Genomic DNA, 22,924 nt, shown 5'->3' on the forward strand with positions numbered 1-22,924 from the left:
GGGACACCTTGTCACCCCTTCTCCTTCCTTCTCACCCCCCAGCCATCACCCCGCCCTGCTTTGGCCCTGCAGCTGTGCCAGGCCTTTAGCTCTCCTCCCCAGGACACACGCAGGGTCTGTCCACTTCACACCCCGAATGCCCAGCAAAGCACTGGGCTCGGGGACACCCACTTGCCTACTACCTGGCCCCATTCACATGCTCGGGATGGGAGGGAGGCTTTAACTCAGCCTTGCCCCAATTCCTGCCCAGGAAATGCCCAAACACTCCAACGCCCTGGCTGTTCAGTGGCCTGCCAGGGAACAGCGCAGTCTGCTGGACTGGCACACTCTCACCCCAACGCTATCACCCAATGTCCCCTCTCCAAGGATTGTGTTTCTGTCGGGGATGGGAGGTTGCCTGGGTGGCGGGTGGGGACTCTCTGCAGGGAAGGACCTTTGAGATGCAGCAGGGGCCGCCCCTGCAGAGCCACTTCCCGGGGTCCGGGGACTGAGAGACAGGGAGCAGGGGCACAGAGGGGCGAGCCAAGTTGACGTCGTGGGAGCAGCGGATCTCTCTATTCCAGGATGAGATGGGGGTGCAGGACGAGCCCTCCCCCGCCTCCGCCCCAGGCTACCGGGAGAGAGGGCGAGTCTCGCGGCCTCGAGGCCGGGAAGCCAGCCCCGGCGGGGACCCGAGCGGGGCGGAGCCAGCGGAGGCCCCACCCCCGGCGTCACCGGCCCCCAGGGGGGCGTCGCCCCCATCCAGCGCTCCAGGTAGCGGCGGCCGCAGCTGCCGGCGGTGGCTGGCTGCGCTCCCCAGCGGCCCTCGGGCCGGGGCGGGGGCGGGCCGGGGGCGTTCCCGCGGGCTGCCGCCCGTGATGTCACAATCGCGGCGGGCCGCAGCGCTCCGGGGTCGGCGGTGGGCGGCGGGCCGCGAGCCGGCAATCGAAGCGGGCAGCTCGCGCCTGAGTCATGGACTTCCCCTGGCCCCTCCTCTACCACTCCCACTCCCTCGCCGGGCCCCCCCGCCGGGGCTAGCGTCCGCCACGGCTCCGAGGGGGTGGGGCTGCTGGGAATGGCTGTGCCCCCTTCGGCCCCTCAGCCGCGAGCGTCCTTTCACCTGAGGAGGCACACGCCTTGCCCACAGTGCTCATGGGGCATGGAGGAGAAGGCGGCGGCCAGCGCCGGCTGCCGGGAGCCGCCGGGCCCCCCGAGGGCCGCCGCCGTCGCGTACTTCGGCATTTCCGTGGACCCGGACGACATCCTTCCCGGGGCCCTGCGCCTCATCCAGGAGCTGCGGCCGCATTGGAAACCCGAGCAAGTTCGGACCAAGGTAGCGGAGTGGGCGCGGGGCCGAGGTTGGGGTCCTGCCAGGGCTGCCAGGGGGATGCGGGGACCCCGTCCTCGCATCCTTCCGGGTGTTGGTCCTAGGGGTGAGTGGCTGCTGCGCAAGAAAGGTTTGGAACGTGGTTGTGTGCGGATTTATTTCGTCCCTAAGCAAAACTAGGCTCACACCTCCCTCGGCCCTGCACACGCCCCCCTCCTCCTGGGGCTCTTCGGCACACCGGGTGGCCACCTGCCCACTGTCGGCATGCTGGGTGTGCGGGCCGCACCCCCGTCACTGCGTGCTGGTGCCCCTCGCTGCCCAGAAGCGCGTACCCAGCCAGCTCTGAAACCTGAGGAAGCGGGAACTTTTAAGAGACCCCCCCACAGCCATACCCCATGCACTGCTGCCCCTTCTCCACCCCACGGTGGGAGCAAATCCTCCAGGCTCTGAGCTACCCCTGTGTTCCCCAGGAGCCACCCTGTGGAATGTCAGCTAGCACTCAGCTCCTCACCATCGCTGCAGGCTCAGGCTCAGCACCCCCACACAGGCCATCTTCCCCAGCCCCAGCTGGACACAGGTCCCGGGATATACCTGTGGGCAGAGCCACTCACTGAGCCTTAGGCTAACTCCCCAGCTGACTGCCTCCAGCCCCGCTGTGGGCTGCCTGTGGAGGAAGGTGCCGAGTGGGGCGCTTGTAGCTTTCGCTGGAATGGTAGCGGCTCCATGCAGATGGGCATTCTGGGGTGGGGTGGGGGCAAAGTTGTGGGGAGGTTCTAAACCAAGTGTGGAGGCTGACAGAACCCGCCCTGGGGGAGGAGTAGCGTTTTCAAAAGGAAAGGCCCAGTTTGGTATAAGACTGTCAAGGCATCAAGCAGGCCTGAGGTTAATTCCAGCACTGACCTAACGTGCCATCTGCCAGTCCCTCCCCTTTCCTGCCTCAGTTTCCCTACCTAGAATTGGTTCAGATGACCTCTAAGGCCCTCCCAGTTCTGTTACATTGTGCCCTACAAATTCTATGGTTCCTTTCTCCTTATCACCCTGCTGCGCAGAGAACCTTGCTCGCAGCCCAGTTGTCTCCTGTCTCTTCTGGTAAGGACCTCTGGCCACTAAAGCCCTGGGATGGGTGCCAACCTCAGTACCCTCCTTGTACCTCCACCACTGGATGGGGCAAGGGGTAGAGCAGGGCCCACTGCCTGGCACAAGGTGAGAGGCAGCTGGTCAGGACATAGTGTTCTGGGCAACTCCCAGCCCTCCCCTGCCACATTCTGGTCCATGTCATTTCTTTCCATACTGGGATGGAGGGTAAGGAGCAGGAGGGGGCTTCTACCTCCCAAGTAGTGTGGAAATTTCTCCATTGCCAAATCCCATTCACTAGAGGCAGACCCAGGAGTGTGTGGGAGCTGAACCCACACTACCATTTTTTTTCTTGAACTCATAGAGACCGGAGACCCCCAAGGTTGGGGACAGAGTGGAGCAAGAGTGACTGGGCTAAAGCACGGGGGGCTTGGGGTGGTTGTGCTCAGCATTCAAATGAGCACCTCCTGCTGGAGCTACCAAGTCCGGGGGAGAGACCAGAGAGATCCTGCCCCACCTACCCACCCACGCACTGTCCTGTCCCCATGCTAGCGCTTCACGGATGGCATCACCAACAAGCTGGTGGCCTGCTACGTGGAGGAGGACATGCAGGACTGCATGCTGGTCCGGGTGTATGGGGAGCGGACGGAGCTGCTGGTGGACCGGGAGAATGAGGTCAGAAACTTCCAGCTGCTGCGAGCACACGGCTGTGCCCCCAGACTCTACTGCACCTTCCAGAATGGGCTGTGCTATGAGTACATGCAGGGTGTGGCCCTGGGGCCTGAGCACATCCGTGAGCCCCGGCTTTTCAGGTGAGGACGGTGCCAGGGCCTCTGTCTCTACTATTCTTCAGGCCTTGGGCTTGGAAATCCTTGGCATGTGGGGTCCATGGTAGAGAGTTGTAAGATCTGTGAGTTCCCTGAAATTTCATGAAAAATGCATGTTTATATGCATCGCTCTGCAGAGAGGGGCTATTGCTTTCTATAGATTTTAAGTGGTGCCTGCTAGAAGGATGAGTTCTGGGGGAGGAAAGGAAGAATTGTGACGAACATGGGAGCAGAGGACCTGGTTCCCTAAGTGCAGCAGAGATCTGCTTCCTGGCACCATGCCTCAAACCTCTGCCCACTCCAAGTCTGACCTGGAAACATCTCAGAGCCTTAGAAACGAAATGTGAGCCAGATCCCCAGGCACTCAGGGTTTTCTACCTCTGTCTCTGTTTGTCAAGGAAAATGGGCCCTATCCAGGGTACGCATGGTTTTACCTGCCCAGGGAGATGCTATCTCTTCTGCCAGTCTGAGCTCCTTCCGGGTTCCCTGACGAAGTGGAAACCCAGGTTTGGGGAACTGTCAAGGCCTCCTTTCAAAGGCTCACAAGAACCTGTGGCTCCTGGGGAGCCCCTCCCAGTAAATGCTTGGATGTGTAGTGCCCAGGAACTGGACTTTTCCTTCAAACCCTGGGAATGCTGTGGAGACTGGAAAGGGGGAGGACCAAAGAAGGACCCCTAGCATCTCCCTCTCCTCTGTGCCAGAATAAGGATGGCAAAGAGTGTCCTCCTTCCTCACTCCAATGCCATGAGCCACATGGAGGGCACTGAGGCTTGAGTGAGGCCCGAGGCAGGCTGGGATTTACTCCTGACACTGGGACAGTGGCACGGGGGTCTACCTAGGAGCCTTGGCATCTGCCCAGGCTATTCCAAGGGGAAGGAGGCCTTGCGTACTGAGGGGAAACAAGCCCACCTGGGTGTAGAGCAAGAAGCTTCTTTGCTTCCTCACCTGCCAGCCACTTAACCCCAAATGCACCTGGCTCTGTTTGTGCATGCCTTCTGCAGGGACTTAGAAGAAGAGGATCTGAGAGCTCTTCCACCTCCATGCTCATAAGTGGCTGGTCAGGCGGGATATTTGAGTTGTATATTGTAGTTGTGTGTGTGTGTGTGTGTGTGTGTGTGTGTGTGTGTGTGTGTGTGTGTGTGTATGTCTTGAGGGTGTGAGAGGCATACAAACCTATGCAGGGGTGTTTGCAGGCTCCAGCTGAACAGTTCCAAGAGGACCCAGACTGGAGATGTGAAGTCAGAGTAGGGTGCAAGGGACCCTGTCCTGACTTCTGCCACTGCACTCCCCCCAGCTCTCCCTCCGTCTGGTGCATATAAGCTCGGATATTAGCAGGTCGTCACCACTCCCAGGATCCCTCCACCTCTGTGTATCCGATGCTGTCACTCATCCTCTCACGCAAACAATTACCATTGTCAAGAAGATTGAAGGTGGATTTAGGTTCCATAAGAAGAACGTGGCACCTGGGGTAGAGCCCAAAATTGGGATAGGTGTAGGAGGTAGGCCCTTCCTTGATGGTTTTCCCAGGATAGACCATCATCCCTCTGGGTGAAGGTGAACGTCTGTGGGGGAAGCCTCCAGGAGCCACCCTCTACATGTTCCCTTGAACCCCACCCCCAACCTCGGCCTGCTGAGGCTTTCTGCATGAAAATGCTGAGTGTTGAGGTTACTTTCATTGCTATTCCAGACAACGGACCTATTGATATTCAAGAAAACGCTCTGTTCATGCTCTGTTCCGAATCTTCCTTTGGGAAGGGAAGGCCTGAGTCTCAGGTCTGTTTCCCTGCCTTGCCCAAACCCTGGCGGGTTCCCTTCTGCCCCAGGGCCTCTGGCCTTTGAAAGAAAGCACAGCCTTCCTCTCTCACCCACGAGGTTGCTGCCACACCCCTTGTCTCCTCCACCCTTTAGGAGGTGGGAGTCTTGGGGGCTTCCAGAGGAGCTCCAAAACTGCTCTGTTATCCCAATAGGGTATGGCCTGCCTCTTCCCGGGGCCTTGCAAGAGAGAGAATGTCCCTGGAACAGCTTGGTAACAAGGTTTCAAACAGCCAATGCCTTTGTTGTCTTTCCCAGTGATTGTTATTCGAGCAACAGGCAGAGGCTGTATGTTGGAAGGAAGCTGAATGTTGGAGTCTTAGCAGACGGTTGGGGGGTGGGACGGCAGAAGGGAAGACTGGCAGAGGACTGGGAGGGCCCAGCTGGGACACAGGGCCTCGGGCGATGGGGTCTTTATCAAGGCCCTCCTTCTCTGACCGGTCAGTCTTCCACTCACCCCCACCTTCTCCCAGCAACCTTCCCTACCACCCACTCCTCTCCTGAGACCTTGGATAATGTCCACAGGAGAACTTGAAAATAGAACGCTGGCTTGTTTTGCGTCCTTGGCACCCAGCCGCCAGCATCAACTCCCTATAGCAGAGGAAGGGGCTGCCCTGGGCCAGCCTGTTTCCCTCCCCACCTTGGCCAGGCTGATAAGAGGTGGGCATTTCTTCCCTGCCTGGCATCACCACCCCCTGATCTCTTGGTGCAAAGTGACCTATGTTCACATCCCCTGAGAGGATGGATCAGAGTCCGGGGAGAGGAGGGCCCGGCCCGCCCCGCCCCCATCCCCAGGTGCCCGTCTGTTCTCAGGAGTTGCTATGGGTACACTGGGGTAGAACAAGGCCACTGACCTGTGACCAACAGCCCCACTGCTCTGCCCTTCTGCTCCCTGAGGCAGCCCCAGCCTGGCACTGGAAAGGGAGCTGCCAGACTAAGGTCTTAATTCATTTTCCTCCCTTCTGCTGAGACCTTCCTTCTGCAGGACCTGTGCTCCTAAGGGACTTGCAATCATCCCATCCTTGGCCCTCTGGCTAGTGCCCTGGTGGGCCCGGAGGGCCCCTATCTGGCCAGCAGGGGATGAGTGGGGAAGGCAATGTCCCAGCACTGATGCTCTATTCTTCCTGTTCCCTGCTGTAGGTTAATCGCCTTAGAAATGGCAAAGATTCATACTATCCACGCCAACGGCAGCCTGCCCAAGCCCACCCTCTGGCACAAGATGCACAATTATTTCACGCTTGTGAAGAACGAGATCAACCCCAGGTACAAAGATCTGGGAGGGTCCAAGGCTGCCTTAATATGATCTCCCTTCCCCATCCTTTTGGCTCCAGCCCACCCTGCGAGGAGGTTTAAGGGCTCAGGTCCCGGGGAGGAGGCTGGGGAGTTTCTCCTGCAGTCCCTTCATTCCTAGTTGCTAAGCCTCTGTCTCCAAGCAGAGTTGGGCCCGCTGACTAAGGAGCTTAGATGAGCAGTTTTATACCCATGTGCTCATTTCTCCTTCACTCTGTGATTGTGGCAGGGACCAGGGTTGGGGACAACATTTCCCCATTTTACTTAGAGGCTGCTGAAGCTCAGAGACTGAGCTTGGCCCAGTGTTATGGGGCTTGTGAAAGGCAGGGCTTCTGTTTCCCAGCCCAGGGCTCTTTCCACCTGCCCTGCCTTCTGAACCATGAGCAGGGCAGGGCCCTCAGAATGAGGTGGGACTGAGCTTAGCATCAGTCAGAAGAACTCAACTCATCAGCTGACAAGCCCCTGGAGACAATCAAGGTTCCTGCTACTTCCCAAGACCCCATGTGCCTTCTTGTCCCCATGTGCCTTAGGGGACCCTGCCCCCACCTTGCTCAGACTGACAGCTTGCTGCTTCCCTCACTGCTCTTCACAGGAAAGGAGGTAGTCCACCCATCCTGACATTGCCCTTTCCCGATAAGACAGAGTTCCCTGAGTTTTCCCTTAAGCACTCTGACCAGCAACCTGAGAGTCCTCCAAGCCTTTAGACACCTGACTCCCCAGCACACCCTGAGTGCCGAGGAAAGGATGCAGGCCTGGAGGAAAGCGTGGTGTCTTGCCTTCCTTCCTCCAAAAAAAGGCAGTAGTGAGTCTCTGATTCCTTCACGCTCTCTGCTGGGCTTGGCCATCACCCGTCTTCCAAATGTTCATGGGAGTGGGGTGCAGAAGAGGTTTGAGGTGAAGGGTGTGTCTTCTCTCTTCCAATAATAATTAACTCTATCCCCATTTTGAGTATGTCTCTGTCACACACATGCATGACTTTATCTGCATCATCCCACGCCATGCTTACCAAGCACTGCTTTGGGACTATTTGTCCAAGGTGGCCCAGGCCTGCCCTCTCTTTGACCATGTTCAGACCTTGTATGTCAAATATTCTTTCTGGGACAAGGACCTCCTTTTCCCTTAGGGCTAGAACAGTTCATAGAGAACAGGTCCTTCCAACCCTTCAGCCCACAGCTCTTATTTGACAGATGGAAAACCGAGGCCCAGGGAGGGGATGGGACCTGCCCAAGGTCGCTGATCAGTGGCAGCTTAGCAACTAGAGCCAGGCTTCTGGTACTCAGACATAATCCTTGATACTGCAGCTTCCTTTGACTGTGCTGTCACTGTGTGACCTTGGGGGTAACCTTACTGGGAGGGAGTAATCCCCGGAGAAGAGCTGGCCCAATCTCTTTGCTCTTGTCACACCTTTGAACCTTGGACAAACCAAGTTGCTTAACTTCTTTGAGCCTCTTTAGGGGATGATCCATGCCCTAAGCTGCCTGAGTGCCCAAAAGCAGAACAATGATGAGCCATCATTTAGACGAGATAAGCACCTGGAGCTCCAGGCATTGCCTAATAACCCTGAATTATTCAATCCTTCATTTCACAGACATTGATTGACTGGAATTTAAAACAATTGAAAAATGAATGTGACACTGGCCCTGCCCTCAAAGAGCTTAAGAGCCATCTAGGTACACAGGACATGCCCATACACAGCTGCAAAATAAGGCAGGGTGTGTAATGTGTGCTGGGTATGCTGGGAGTGGTAGAACCAGGGAAAGTTGTCTTAGCAGAGTTGGCATGGTGGAAATGAGCAGGGAGGCTACTCCAGCTGGAGGAGATGGCAGGAGCAGGATTTGCTCCTGAGTGACGAGTAGATGAGGTTGGCTGGAGCAGATCTTTGGGAGGACCTGGGAAGGGTCTGGGGGCAGGGGTGAACTACAGAGTTGGAGCTAGCTGGTAAGGGGTCTTAAATGTCAGGCTAAGTAGCCAAGATTTAATTTAGCAAGTAGTGGGAAGTCGTGAAGATGTTTGAGTCAGAGATTCAGGCCAGTAACCTGACCAGGACTGGGCTTTAGGAAGAAAGTCCTCTAACATCATGAGGGACAGATTGGTGGGGGAGGGTGGATTTGAGGTAGGGAGACCAGTTGGAAGTGATGTAATTAAGTGGACAAGATCTAGGACTAGGATTCCCAAACTTTGAGCATAAGATTCCCCTGAAGTGCCCAACTTTGGAGATCGATTGAGAGGTCTTGCGTTTATCCCCTAGGAAACGGCTTTTTTTTTTTTTTTTTTTTTGCTCTGTCACCCAGGCTGGAGTGCAGTGGCATGATCTTGGCTCACCACAACCTCTGTTTCCCAGGTTCAAGTGGTTCTTCTGCTTCAGCCTCCCAAGTGGCTGGGATTACTGGTGCCTGCCATCATGCCCTGCTAATTTTTGTGTTTTTAGTAGAGACAAGGTTTCGCCATGTTGGCCAGGCTGGTCTCAAACTCCTGGCCTCAAGTGATCCACCTGCCACAGCCTCTTAAAGTGCTGGGATTACAGGTGTAAGCCACTGCGCTCGGCCAGGAAGCCACATTTTGATAGGCACCCCAAGTGTTTCTGAGGCAAGTGATAGAGGCAAGGGATTGAGGAATATTCCCCTAGGGCAACTTGAGGTGGCGGATGGAGAATAGGATGTGTCGGAGACCTGTGGAAATAGATTCAGTAGCCTCGGTGTCGGACGCGGATGTGTCCAGAGTGGCTGGGAGAACGTGGGGCGGATAACTGGGTCGGGCATCACGAGGAGATACCGGTGGGTTGGTTGGTGGGAGGGCAAAGGGATAAGCCAGTAAGCTCAAATGCCTAGAAAGAGCCCTGTGGGGAGAAAGTACTCTTGCCTGTCCAGATCTTGACAGCACAGTAGAGACTGGCCAGGCAGCAGTCCTGATATCAGGAGGAACCCCAAGGCTTCCCTGCAGAGACCTCCAGCCCCCTCCTCCCCTTCCTGCTGGCCCTGGGGCAGAGGAGCAGGAGGAGCAGTTTTTCCTGGGCAGTGTTTCTGGGATGTGGTGGTGGTTACTCTTCTGCCAATTACGCCTTGAAAGAGCCCCGTGGTGGCGGGACTGAAGGTAGCGAAGCTGGCGATGTTTCAAGTGCTCAGGGGAGGGAAGCAGAGCAGTGAGGGAGGCCCCGGGGAGATAGAAGGCCAGGATTGTTCCCACAGTAACCATCTGCGTGGCCTTGGGGTGGGCAGGGTGGGGTTCAGACTGAGGTCAGGGATAGAGCAGCAGGCATCTTGCATGTCAGAGCCATGTTTTTCAGGCCAGGAGCTGAGCAAACCAAAGAACCCTCCTAATTCTTCTCTTTTGATGGTCTCAGTCCAAGAAAAAAATATAAAAGGAATCTTAAAAGGTAGCTTCTTAAGGAGAGCCAGGACTGAAACACATCTTACGCAGACCTGTCAGCACAGATAAACTCCAGGAAGCATGGGGAAGGCCTCCCCCATATCACCCCTCCCAGCAGACTCCCTGGACTCAGAGGGGCCTTCGCAGAGCCTCTGAGGGGCACCCAGGCCTTCAGAGAGAGTGCACAGCCCTCACAATTAGGAGACTCCATTCGATTTGGATCCTTGGATGGGCCAAGGGCTGCTTTCCTTAGATGAAGAAGTAAAGGATCCAGCAGTGCAAGAGGTATCTGGAGGCTGGGAGAAAGCCTCTTTCCTCCCTTGAGCCTCAGTTTCTCCATGGGGCTGGACTAGATGACCTCAGATCTTGAGCTTTGACCTTCTCAAAACTTGAAAGGGACCCTGTGCTCTCTTCCTTCTCCAGAGGGGACAGAGGAGTGCCTCAGTGGCTGAACACTCTTCCTCATGTTCTGGCCCCTGGGCTGGGTGAGGGAGTGATCGGTCTGTCCTGCGGGAAGGTGAGAGAGGCCGGTCTCATTCTCATCCTCCTCTATGTGCTCTTGCTACCCTGGACAGAGAAACACAAATTGGTGACACAGGAATGGAGATAAAAGCCCAGCCTCCTCCCCTCTGCCCATTGGTGGTTCTAGGTTTTTAAGGACTGTGGTGTTTGGCCTTTTCAGTGTACACAGACCTGTGTGCCTCCTGGGGACCAAAGTTCAGAGCATGCAAGCACAGTGGACCCTCATCAGACTTCCACATGGCCTCTGATAACTTGACTGATTGGCTGATTTCTTCATTCCTCAACATGTGTTTCTTTCAGCAGAAATGGCTGCTGAGTGCATGGGATGGGGGTGGGGCAGGAGGAGAGGTGGACCCATGCATCATTGGGTTCATTGGGTTCATTGCCCCCAAGTTGCACTTGCATGGTCTGGCAGGGGTCTGGGACAAGGGAACACTTACTCATAACTCAAGGTAGAAGGGACGAGTCACTGGGGAGCCACAAAGCAAGCATGCTCTCATTGAAGGCTTTAATGTGCCTTTGACAGTGTAGGAGTGAGCTAAAGAAGCTCTTGGTTTGCTTTCTCATGTGAGCCGATGGTCTGTTTGTGAAATGAGAGGTTAGACCAGACCGTCTCTCTGGTCCTTTCTACCTGTGACATGGTCAGCTGCTGGGGTGAGAGGGGGGCACACCAGGACATACCTCTGCCTTCTCAAGAGAGCTCCATTGCTCCAGCTCCCTGCCAGGGCACTACTCTTCCTGCCGGGGAGGATCTTTGTGGGACTCAGCTTGACTTAGGGAGCTGTACTTCCTCCTGGGGAGTTTTCCCAGCATCCTAAGAGCAGGTCTGTTTTGTATCTCTCCCCACTGCTCCTTGTTCTTAGTCTGGAATCCCCGAGTCTGGACACTCATTCTCACCTGCCTTGTCCCTTCCCTGTGTCTCCTTCCTTACCCTCCTGTCCCTTTCACAAAGTAGCAGGGATGCCCTTAGTCAGTGACTTTATGCCCTGCCTCATGCTTTTATGCCCATGTCTTTATCAGCTTCCTAGTGTAACCAGAGGAGTCAGAAGGACAGGACCCCTCAGTGCCATTTTACAGATGACAAAAGTGAGGGTCTAAGAGATTGGCCTTTTTTCCAAGGCCCCCCTGCAGTAAGACAGAGGGAGTGATGAGGCTCAAACTCAGGGCTCTTGAGGCCAAGCACCTGCTTGTCTATCAGCCCTGCCTTCACTGGCTACCTTTTTTTTGCAACTGCCCAGCCTTTCTGCAGATGTCCCTAAGGTAGAGGTGTTGGAACTGGAGCTGGCCTGGCTGAAGGAGCATCTGTCCCAGCTGGAGTCCCCTGTGGTGTTTTGTCACAATGATCTGCTCTGCAAGAATATCATCTATGACAGCATCAAAGGTATGGCTTTTCTGGCCCCAGGGCAGTAGCAGGGCTTTGGTTGGTTGGTTAGCTGGCTTCACAGATCTGTTCCTCCGGCTGGCACTTGGACAAGCAAAAGGAGACCTGGATTTAGGTCTTAAGTTAATTTGTAGAAGGGAAAGGGGAAAGGAAATAAAAAATTCCCACTTTGAAAAGTCTGTGCCAAGGGCCGGGTACAATGGCTCATGCCTATAATCCTAGCACTTTGGGAGGCCAAGGCATGTGGATTGCTTATGCCCAGGAATTCAAGACCAGCCCAGGCAATGTGGTGAGACCCTGTCTCTACAAAAAAAAAAATACACAAAACTTTTCCTGGTATGGTGGTACATGCCTATAGTCCTAGCTCCTTGGGAGGCTGAGGCAGGAGGATCACTTGAGCCTGGGAGGTGGAGGTTGCCATGAGCCATGATGGAGCCACTACAGTCCAGCCTGGGCAACAGAGCAAGACCCAATTAAAAAAAAATAAAGTCTGGCCAGGCGCGGTGGCTCATGCCTAGAATCCCAGCTCTTTGGGAGGTCGAGGTGGGTGGATCACAAGGTCAGGAGTTCAAGACCAGCCTGGCCAGCATGGTGAAACCCTCCCCCCCGTCTCTACTAAAAATACAAAAATTAGCCGGGCATGGTGGCATGCACCTGTAATCCCAGTTACTCAGGAGGCTGAGGCAGGAGAATCGCTTGAACCAGGGAGGCAGAGGTTGCAGTGAGCTGAGATCAAGCCACTGTACTCTAGCTTGGGTGACAGAGCCAGACTCTGTCTCAAAACAAAAAGACAAAAACAAACAAACAAAATCTGTGCCAAGAAAGAGAGAGAGGACGAACACCTCCTCGTGTTGCTGATGAGAGCATCACCCCAGGGGGTATTAATACTTAGCTTTATTCCTGATCCTTAGCCATGCTGAGGACAGCTGTCTTTAGATGAGGAGAGCCTGCAGCTCCAGCTGTGTGAGAGGGACACTGGGAACTAGGAAGGGCAGATGGATGGATGGATGGAAAGAAGGAGCTTAGAAGACTGCTGCAGTGATGGGGTTGGGCAGGGTTGCTGCAGAGGCTGGCATCACTCAGTGGGTGCATCCCAGAGGTCTGCAGAAGCTTGACCAGGCTCTGTTGCCAGATCTCCTGGGCCAACTCTCATCGACTCTCCTCTACTTCATAGGTCACGTGCGGTTCATTGACTATGAATATGCTGGCTACAACTACCAAGCTTTTGACATTGGCAACCATTTCAACGAGTTTGCAGGTGAGAGGGGCATTACTACAGTCGTGCTTTGTAGTGGTGTTTCAGTCAGTGACGGACCACATGTAGATGGTGGTCCTATGAGATTACTGTATATTTACGGTAATAGATACCTTTTTTTTTTTTTTTTTGATACGGAGTCTCGCTCTGTCGCCCAGGCTGGAGGCTGGAGTGCAGTGGCGTGACCTCAGCTCACTGCAAGTTCTGCCCCCCGGGTTCACGCCATTCTCCTGCCTCAGCCTCCCGTGTAGCTGGGACTACAGGCACCTGCATAGGTACCATATTTTTACTGTACCTTTTCTATGTTTGGATATGTTTAGATACATAAATACTTAGCATTGTGTTACAGTTACCTACAGTATTCAGTACAGTAACATGCTGTACAGGTTTATAGCCCAGGAGCAATAACATGCAGCCTAGGTGTGTAGTAGGCTGTCCCATCTAGGTTTGTGTAAGTACACTCTGATGATCACACAAAATCACTCGATGGTGCATTTCTCAGCAGGTATCCCTGTCACTAGGCAATACAGGACTAGATCTGACCAATGTTCAAAGCACCCTCTGTAGGGTGGGGACCAGGGCCAGGGTATGGGGAGGGTGGAGGCTAGATAGCTCTTGTCCTCCAAAGTATCACAGCTTGAGGGGTTAAGGCACAGCCTGCTCTTAGAGAGTTCCAAGTCTCACTGGGGGAAGCAGGACTCACATACACAGAGCAGACCTCTCCTAGCCCATATGGCACTTTGGTACAAATTAGGAAAATGTGACCTCTGTAGGATCCTGAAGATACTCAGCTTGGTACATAAATTAGAAAAAGACCCCTTCCTCCAGGTCGACACAGCTTAGACGACTGCTGCAGCTTGGCCAGCACAGCACAGGATGACTTCAGCCTCCACTCCTTTGTCCAAGCTCCTTTATGCCCAGTACAACCGGTCCAATTGTACATGGGGGCCTTATATGCAGACAAGGAGCAGAACAAGCTACAAGTAGCTGTTTGCCTGGTGGCCTGATGAGAATCATCTAAGTAGAATCTAAGTATGTGCTATGTAATTTGACTCCCTAAGTTCAGTTTATGGCTTTGCTGCTTATTGGCTGTGTGACCCTTGGGCAGTTTATTTACCCTCTCTGTGCCCCTATAAAATGGAGATGATGATAGTACCCACCTCATAGTGTTGATATGAGACACACACACACACACATATGTATGACACATACTAAGCATTGTATTGGCGTTTGCTGCTGTGATTAGACTGGGAAGCTTTCCGGGAGTGGGGATGGGAGAGGCAGGATAGGGGGGTGATTCCTAGGGGTAAGCAGCTGTTCTATAAAGGCATAGTATACACAATGGAACCATCTGTGTAGAGGAAACAGGGCAGGTTTTTCCAGCTTGAGGGTTAATTAGATGGGACCAAGGAGGCAACTCACATGGGACAGAGCTGGACACTGGGGCTGGAGAGCTGTCCCCAGACTAGCACGGTGAGGTGTTCCCATGATGGGGCAAGGCCCTGTGGCTCAGGATAGGGGAGGCATGCCCAGGCGAACTGGAGAGCCACTCTCCAGCCCCATCAGGCCAATTGTGTTCCTTCTGGAACCCCAGGTGATCAATCTGTCAAGCAATGATTGTACCTGAGAGTACACCTAGGAACCCCCGGGGTGATGGAGCCTCAGCTGGGCAGAGCAGCTGAGCCTTGGGGTGTGGCATGGAGCAGAGGCTGGCACTGGCAGGGCCCTGGGTCTGGGAATTCTTGGCTGCCAGGCTCACTGGCCTTTCCACAAGGGATAATTCTTAAGCATTTTAAGTCCTCCTCGCCCACGGCACAGAGCAAAGTCCAACTGGAATTTCTCCAAAGGGGTAGATTGCAGCCTGCTCCCAAGTTGAGAATGGAGGAGGAAGAACCTAGCCTGGGGGAAGGGAGAGAGCTGGGGAGATCCCGACCTGGGGAGAGGGGCCTCATGGGTGCGCAGGAGTGAGGAAGACACAGTTCTGGTCATTGGGAGATCAGAGTTCCAGCCCTGACTCTGCCTCTAACCACCATGTGACCTTGGGTGCATTTCTTCTCCTCTCTGGGCCTCCGTTTCTACATTTGTTCCAGGAGATTCTTTTCTAGCCACACTCCTGGAGCCTCAGGAGACTGCATATGTTTCCCCATGGATATAAAGGAAGCTTGAGAAGGACAAGAAGAAGAGGAAGGAGGGAACCCTGGAGAAGGTGGCCCAGTCCTGGTCCTCCTGTCTTAAATCACTTCTTTGTGTACCAGCTTTGAAGCTGTGGTTTCTTCCACCATGCCCGGGATGAGCTGGTGGTACTGGGCTGGCAGCTGGAGGGCTATGGCGGGGCTGGAAGGAACCAGAGCCATCCGATCCATGGGTTCCCAGCCTGGCTACACATCAGAGCCATCTAGGGAACTGGACTGGGGTGGGGGTGCTCTCCAGGTGATGTTTTTAAATAGCCTCTTAACACCAGGAAGCCATGTTTGATATCCCTACATGAAGTCCCTTCATTTGATAAATGAAGAAATTTCGGCCAGTGATAGGAAAGGGTTCCCCTAAGGCTAACAAGGTTAGCATAAGACCTAGGACTAGTAATGCTGATCCAGTGCTTTTAACTGAGGGCTTCCTGCACATGGTCATTTTTGTGCAGGGGTTGGGAGAGACAGTGGTGCTGTCTTGAGGGGTTGCCGTCACTCCCAGGACTGTGTCTTGCCCCTTAACCTGTCTGCCTTTCTCTCTCTGCTTTCCTCAATCCCACAGAAGCAGTGCTCCTAGCTGGGATGGGGTAGACCTCACACTAGCTGAGTTTCATACTCAAAGAAGCTGCCTTCTCAGGGCTGCCTCTTTAGGCACAGCCCCACAGGTCAAAGGAGATGGGAGTTTGAGGGGAGAAGGGAACACCTACTGAGCTTGAGGAGACCCTAGGTGGGCTCATCTCCAAGCAACTTGTGTCTGGCCTGCCTCCCCATCAGGCGTGAATGAGGTGGATTACTGCCTGTACCCGGCGCGGGAGACCCAGCTGCAGTGGCTGCACTACTACCTGCAGGCACAAAAGGGGATGGCCGTGACCCCCAGGGAGGTGGAAAGGCTCTACGTGCAAGTCAACAAGTTTGCCCTGGTGAGTGCCTCGTGACTAGGGCTGGCACAGGAAAGGAGTCAGCAGGAGGGACTGGTGACCCAACTAGCCTCCTACCCAGAGCCCAGGGTCAGGTGAGAGCCTGGGGACACCCATCCCCAGCTCCTGACCCCACCCTAGAGGTGAAGCCTGGTAAGAGCTGTCTTAGGCAGCCCTTAATACTTGATGCCCTGTTCCCTGCTCCCCAAGCCCCACCAAGTCTAGGCTCTCTCCTTTCTAGAGGAATGAATACTTCCAAGAAATATCCTAGCTTCCTATATTAGCATTTCCCTTGTTTGAATAAGTAGTTCTTTCTACTGTCTAACCTCAGCCCTTCATGTTGCAGTTAAATTCATCCATATATATACTCTTTTTTTTTTTGAGGCAGAGTCTCACTCTTGTTGACCAGGCTGGAGAGCAATGGCGCTATCTCGGCTCACTGCAACCTCTGCCTCTCAGGTTCAAGCCATTCTTCTGCCCTCAGCCTCCCAAGTAACTGGGATTACAGGCATGTACCACCACACCCAGCTAGTTTTTTTGTATTTTTAGTAGAGACAGGGTTTCACAATGTTGGCCAGGCTGGTCTTGAACTCCTGACCTCAGGTGATTAGCCCACCTCTGCCTCCCAAAGTGTTGGGATTACAGGAGTGAACCACTGCACCCGGCATACATACATACATATATATAATATATAATATATATATACTTTTTTTGAGATAGGGTCCCACTCTGTCATCCAGGCTGGAGCACAGTGACACAATCGTAGCTCACTGCTGCCTTAAACTCCCAGGCTCAAGCGATCCTCCCACCTCAGCCTCCTGAGTGGCTAGGATTACAGGTGTGTGCCACCACGCCTGGCTAATTTCTTTGAACTTATTGTAGAGATAGGGTATTGCTATGTTGCCCAGGCTGGTCTCTAATTCCTGGCCTCAAATGATCCTCCCACCTCAGCCTCCTGAGTAGCTAAGGTTATAGGCGTGAGCTACCATAACCTTTAGAGAAGATACAGAATGTCAAGCTCTAATCCTTCTTTGTAACTTCCTCCACTGACTCAGAACTCTAAGTAAACTTTTCCCGACAGGCTCTTCCTACTCAAATGACTGTGCTGTCAGTTCTCAATTTTGAATGCCCCTTATCCAAGGTGCCTGGTTCATGCCAAGTCTCCACTGGTGTGTGCCTAGGGATTCCTAACTAGTCTCATTAATGTCAGCTGTGCATAAGAAGACACGGCAGCTGCCTTGAATTTCACAGTACAGAAGAGAGCTAAATACAATCTTTACTTTTCTGTAATTTCAGAATCCCTATTCTGTTTTCCTCACTGAGTTTACATTAGGTTCTTCCTCCTCAGTCTTTAGACTTTAAGACCTTAAGAACATGCCTTCCTCTTGCTAAGTTTTTTAGTGATCATTCATACGTGCTAGCTTATCTATGCCCCTTCTACGGAATGGAAAGGAAATAAAGTGGAGGGAGGTACTTTGTAGCCAACCCCTGAGTGAGGAAGACCCTGGGATGGGGTGGGAATGGGATGGGAGAGCCACAAGGGTTGGGGGATGCACATGGGAAAGCGATGGCGTCACTAGTGTTTGTTCAGGGGTAGACAGGAACCACAGCTCCCTGGCTTTATTTTATTTTAGATTCAGAGGTACACATGCAGGTTTGCTATATAGGTAACCTGCCTGTCACCAGGGTTTGGTGTACAGATTGTTTCATCACCCAGGTAATAAGCATAGTGTGACAGGTAGTTTTTCCATCCTCACTCTCCTCCCACCCAATCCCTGGCTTCTTGAGCCTGAGGTGACCTGGGCCTGGTGGGTGCCTCTAGCCACAAGGAAAGCACAGTTTGATGCTTAGCAAATGCCCAGACTTGGGGGATTCTTGTTTCCATATCGAGGTTCATTTTCCAACCCAACCAGCCTCCCAGTGGAAGAGAGGAAAAGGAGTGGAGGAGGTTAGTGTAGGGATCTTCCAGCAGACATGTGGCCAGGGCACTGCTGCCCATCACTCTTCCTTCCCTGCACCTTCCTGAAGGGCACCAGCCCCCACTAGCCATTAGGCCTAAGCTCTGGCTTAGGGGTTCATCTTGGCCTGGATACCTTGGCCTTGAAGACTCCAAGAGATCTCCCTGGGTAGGGAAGAGACCAGAGGTGGAGTGTGGGTCCTGCTTAGGTTGTGGGAACCCCCTAGAATTCCTCACTACTGACTACCTGCCTTAGGGTTGGTAAACATTCGGGCCTTGGTAGAACTGGCTCTGACCCCCTCTCTCTAGAAGGAGTGGAGGCTCCCAATGCTGTGCAGTGACTTGGCCTCCAGAATTTCCCCAGCTTGTGCTAGGGAGACCCCACCACATCTCTTCCAGGGTCCTAGCTGTGTGTCTTCCACAATGACTGCATCCCTCCAGTGCTGTAGAGTCGGAAACAGGCACGGGGAGATTGCCAGGCTGATCCTCTCTGGTCTGTTTCCAGGCGTCTCACTTCTTCTGGGCTCTCTGGGCCCTCATCCAGAACCAGTACTCCACCATCCACTTTGATTTCCTCAGGTGAGTGCGGGGGTGATGGGGGGGACGTGGAGAAAAGGGAGATCCTTGGTTGAGCCCAGGGTGTGGGCAAAGGACAGCCCAGGCAGAATGCCCAGAGTCCGCTCCCTTGCTCTGCTGACTCGCCCCCATTCTAGCTCATCTCCAGTGGGGCTGCTATCCCCAGGGGATGCCAGGAAAGTACCACTCTGAAAAGAGAAGTGTCACATCCTCCCTGTTCCTCGCAGGAGGTCTGCTAGTCCCCACCAAATCCTACTACCTACTCCACGCCCTGCCCTGCTGCCAGCGCACCTATCCACGGAGCCTGGTGGTGGATGCAATCGTTGAAAATCAGTCTGAACAATCGCAGATCCTACCTCGTTCTAACAGCAGAGAGGACAGAGGTCCAGAGCACAGAAGTGACTTGCTGAAGCCATGCAGTGGTTAAGTGTTTGCCATGCTGCCTTCTGGTTGGGCGACAGACCCAGCTACTCCTTCAGTGGCTCCTAGTGATATATAGGGACCGTAGCTAGCTGCTGCTTGTGTATTGATGATTCAGGGAGTCCCTGTCCTGTGAGGTTTCTATGTCCCTAAGGGCCAGGAATCATTTCTCCATTCTGGTCCAGGGCCTTGCCCTTCTCCTTCTCACCCACCTTCAGCTGAAAGGGAATCACTAGCCTGGTTTCAAAGTATTCACAACTATTAGAGAAATGCAAGTGAAAAGCATGGTGAGATGTCGCCTCACACCCATTAGGATGGGTGCTATTAAAAAACAGAAAATAATAATTGTTGGTAAGGATGTGCAGGAATTGAAACCTTTCTGCACCATTGGTGGGAATGTAAAATGGTGAGCTACTGTGGAAAACAGTAGGGTGGTTCCTCAAAAAATAAAAATATAACAACCGTATGATCCAGCAATCTCATTTCTGGGTGGGTAGCCAAAATAATTGAAAGCAAACTCTCAGAGAAATATTTATATACCTATGTTCACAGCAACATTATTCTTGGCACAGTAGTCAAGAGATGGAAGCAACCCGGATGTCTGCCAACAGATGAATGAATGAATAAAATACGGTCTCTACATACAATAGAATATCACTCAGCCTTAAAAACTAAGGAAATCTTGTTACTTGCTACAACATGGATGAATCTTGAGGACATTATGCTAAATAAGCCAGTCATGAAAAGACAAATATGGTTCTATAAGAGATAATTAAAGTAGTCAAATCCATAGAAACCAGAATTGTTGCCAGGGGGTGGGGAGAGGGAGCATTGGGGAGTATTGCTTAATAGGTCTGGTTGTCCAAAAGGAAAAAGTTGTAGATACTCATTTGCACAGCAATATGTATATAATAACTGAAAAACCAAAACTCCAAACAAGCATGTTTGTGGGTTTCTCTAGTCTGATCTAAAAAAAAAAAAAAAAATGTAGTTGCAATAAAAAAAAAAATAGGCTGGGCGCGGTGGCTCATGCCTGTATTCCCAGTACTTTGGGAGGCCATGGCGGGCAGATTACTTGAGCTCAGGAGTTCGAGATTAGCCTGGGCAACATGGTGAAACCCCATCTCTACAAAAAATACAAAAATTAGCCACATGTAGTGGCATGCACCTGTAATCCCAGTTATTCTGGAGGCTAAGTGGGAGGATCATCAGAGCCCGGGAGGCAGAGGTTGCAGTGAGCCAAGATCGTGCCATTGCACTCCAGCCTGGGTGACAGAGCCAGACCCTGTCTCAAAATAAATAAATATTAAAAATTTTAAAAAGAAGCAAAAGAAATAATAATACTAATCAGTCTGGGTTGGGGTTGATCTGCTCAGACTTAGATAGGCCTAGAGCCACTAAGAAACTTTCCTTATGATGTGAGCACCCCCAGCAGGGCCCACCTGGCTTTCTTCCTCACACCCAGCTTCCTTCTGTCTTTCCCCAGGTACGCAGTGATCCGATTCAACCAGTACTTCAAGGTGAAGCCTCAAGTGTCAGCCTTGGAGATGCCAAAGTGACCAGCCACCCCATCCCTCCCCTACCCATCTGTCTGGCCAGACCTGTTCTCCAGAGCTCAATTCTGCACTCCGGGGTCCACACCCTTGGACAAGGTGGGAGAGGGGACAGGTGGGTGTCCAGGGAGAAGGCTCTGTCCCTGCCGCCAGCCCCCAGTGGTTGCCACTGAAGACCTCATTCTCCTGTCTGGAGGGGGCTGATAGGACCTCCTTCTGGGGGTCCCCTGCACCCCACCAGGCTTGGGAGGAAGTGCCTGCAGCCAGGTCCTGGACCATAACCACCCCTGGGAAACACATCATTCCCAGCCTCAGGCCCTGCTGGAATTGGGGCTGCCTTATATGTGTGTTTACCCCTTCCTGGCCTGGGGAAGGAGGCGGGGAGGGCTCCTTTCTACCTCCAGTGCCCTGAGCCTCCAGTCCGTCTCCCCCTGCATGCCCCACGTGGGAGGTGCTGAGCTCCAAACCAGCATCACACCAACTCTGACACATGGATGTACATATCTTGGTGATGGGTGGGGCCAAGAATTGAGCATGACATCTTCCCCAGCAGCCACCTCATCTGAGACCCCTCACCTTCTCCAAACCAGATCCAATCAAACCTCACCCCGAGGAAACATGCTCCCCAACGTGCTCTCCTGTGCTTCTGTTTTGTCCCCCTGCTGAGGGGACAGGAGAGGGAGTGGTGAGGCCCTGGACTTCCAGAGCCTGGCTCTGCTTCGTGCTGTGGCTTGGTTAGAGGGGACGTGGCCAAGGGTGAGGTGGCCAAAACCAGAACCAGCAGTCTTCTGCCTTGTTCCCTCCCTGGCCCTCAGGCCCTCCTTCCAGGGATGTCTCTCCAGCTCTACTTTATGTCCTGAAGCTGACCCAAGGTCTTCCTATCTGGGAATGCCTAGTGGGAGCCAAGAGGATGGGGTGGGGGCCAGGGCCCCCCAGGGTCCAGCGTGGGAGAGCCTGGGCAGAATCCCATCAGAAAGGTGCTGACTCAGCTGGTTGCCCGGACGGACACTCAACAGCCTCCACCTCCTTTCTGCCCTCACAGCTGGTGGGGCCTTCCTGGCTCTGGCCCAGAAAGTGATTCATTTGTAAATTATCATGGTTTTCTGCATTAAAATGCTCATTTCCGGACTGCTGTGTCTGAGTGACAATGGTGAGGAACTGACCCCTGCGTGGGGGCTGAGGGGTGCTGTAACCCCTCCTGATGTCCACCTGGGCTTCATGCTGAAGTCAAGGTAGCCACTTGCACACATCCTCCTGTGCACCTAGCTCTGAAGGCTCTGGGCAGGGTCCCTATTTCTCTCACTCAGCTTCTCTGCCTTTGACTCTCTTGGTAGAACTTACCAGTCAAACCTGGTAAAGCGCTGCTTAGAGGGAACTAGGCTGTGGATTACGAGGGCTTTGGCTGACTCAGGAGATGAACCAGTGACATCCTAAATAGAAGTGCTCGGGACATCTTTCTCGGTCATCTCCGGCTCCCAGCTGTCGGTGGAGTGGGGAAGGGGCTGCTCTGCCCGAGAACAGGCAGGAGTGATGTCTGGAACCAATCCGTCACTTTCTCAGAAGGCCAGAGGGAAGGAAGAGCAAAACTCAAAGATGAGAAGGAGGCACCCCCTTAGCAGCCCAGTCACTCCGGCTGTACTTCCCAGGCTGTGCACCAGGCAGCAGCTGCTCCAGGACTGCCCCCTGCCAGTAAGTGCCCAGTGCCCTTAGGGGCAGCAGAGGCAACAGCAGCAGCAGCCTGCCAGGTGGACTCTGGTTGTTTGGCTTTTGCCTGCAAAAAGCACCCTGGTGCCATGGCAACCACTGGAGCTGGCACCTTCAAGGTCATGGTGATACAGCATAGCCAGGCCTTCTATGGGCAGCAGCCTTGGGGGTTACCAGTGGGGGGACATGGGTGAAAGAGGTGCCCAGACATAGGGATGATGCCAGGCTGGTCAAGTAGGGGCCCCCTGGGGGTCACCCGTGGGGTCAGGAGGTCAAAGCCACATCCTGTCTGGACTAAACAGTGTCCCCGCTACTCGTTCCTCTCCGAGCCACCTCTGGAATTGAGGGCAGAATTAACACTGTGAAGCCAGCTTTGTTTCCAGCCTCCTGGGCCTTGATGCTGTTGAGCTGGAGACAAGTGTTGCAGTGGTAAGTAGGGAATGGCTGGGACAGAGCCCCCCCAGGTATTATCCTGTGCCCCTAAGACCCTGGCCACCTTCTGCATGAGAAGGAATTAACAGCAGCCATCATCCTACTGCTGCCTCTAAGAAAGTATTCTCATTCCCCCAGTCCTCCAGTGGAGTGAGCTGGTGTGGTGGCAGGGAACACAATCCTGTCCCCCAAAGACTGAGAGTTCCTCCTTCGCTCCTTTCACTGCCACCCCAGGCTAACCAGCACTCCTGCCCTCCTGGCTGAACACCGGGTCTGGGCTCCCAAGTGTGATCTGGGCTCCACCCCCTCGGGCCCCTTCCAAGACTCTTAGCAAAGAGCTCTAGTT

General features: G+C 53.7%; 1 protein-coding gene across 4 annotated transcripts; it reads left to right on the forward strand.

Moving 5' to 3' along the window:
- The first annotated feature begins 724 nt into the window (after window positions 1–724).
- On the forward strand, window positions 725–21,570 carry ETNK2 (ethanolamine kinase 2). Of its 4 annotated transcripts, none has more exons than XM_010369803.2 (8): window positions 725–1,312; window positions 2,933–3,192; window positions 6,160–6,282; window positions 11,436–11,578; window positions 12,753–12,836; window positions 15,794–15,939; window positions 18,293–18,472; window positions 20,376–21,570. In XM_010369803.2, exons 1-7 carry the CDS (start codon window positions 1,055–1,057, stop codon window positions 18,461–18,463), a joined length of 1,185 nt encoding a protein of 394 aa, XP_010368105.1. In that variant the 5' UTR covers window positions 725–1,054; the 3' UTR covers window positions 18,464–18,472; window positions 20,376–21,570. The 4 variants fall into 4 exon arrangements, with proteins under 4 accessions (XP_010368105.1, XP_010368107.1, XP_030792185.1 ...); XM_010369805.2 differs by having other exon boundaries at window positions 18,399–18,472; XM_030936325.1 differs by lacking the exon at window positions 18,293–18,472.
- The last annotated feature ends 1,354 nt before the right edge of the window (window positions 21,571–22,924 follow it).

Source organism: Rhinopithecus roxellana, chromosome 8, assembly GCF_007565055.1.
Source record: "Rhinopithecus roxellana isolate Shanxi Qingling chromosome 8, ASM756505v1, whole genome shotgun sequence".
Taxonomy (NCBI): Eukaryota; Metazoa; Chordata; class Mammalia; order Primates; family Cercopithecidae; genus Rhinopithecus; species Rhinopithecus roxellana.

Bases quoted from the DNA above. Each gene is read 5' to 3' on its own strand.
- ETNK2 (XM_030936325.1), top strand. From the start codon at position 1,055: ATGGCTGTGCCCCCTTCGGCCCCTCAGCCGCGAGCGTCCTTTCACCTG. The intron at 6,283-11,435 runs GTACAAAGATCT...GCAACTGCCCAG, and splicing joins AAGAACGAGATCAACCCCAG to CCTTTCTGCAGATGTCCCTA. The intron at 11,579-12,752 runs GTATGGCTTTTC...TCTACTTCATAG, and splicing joins CATCTATGACAGCATCAAAG to GTCACGTGCGGTTCATTGAC.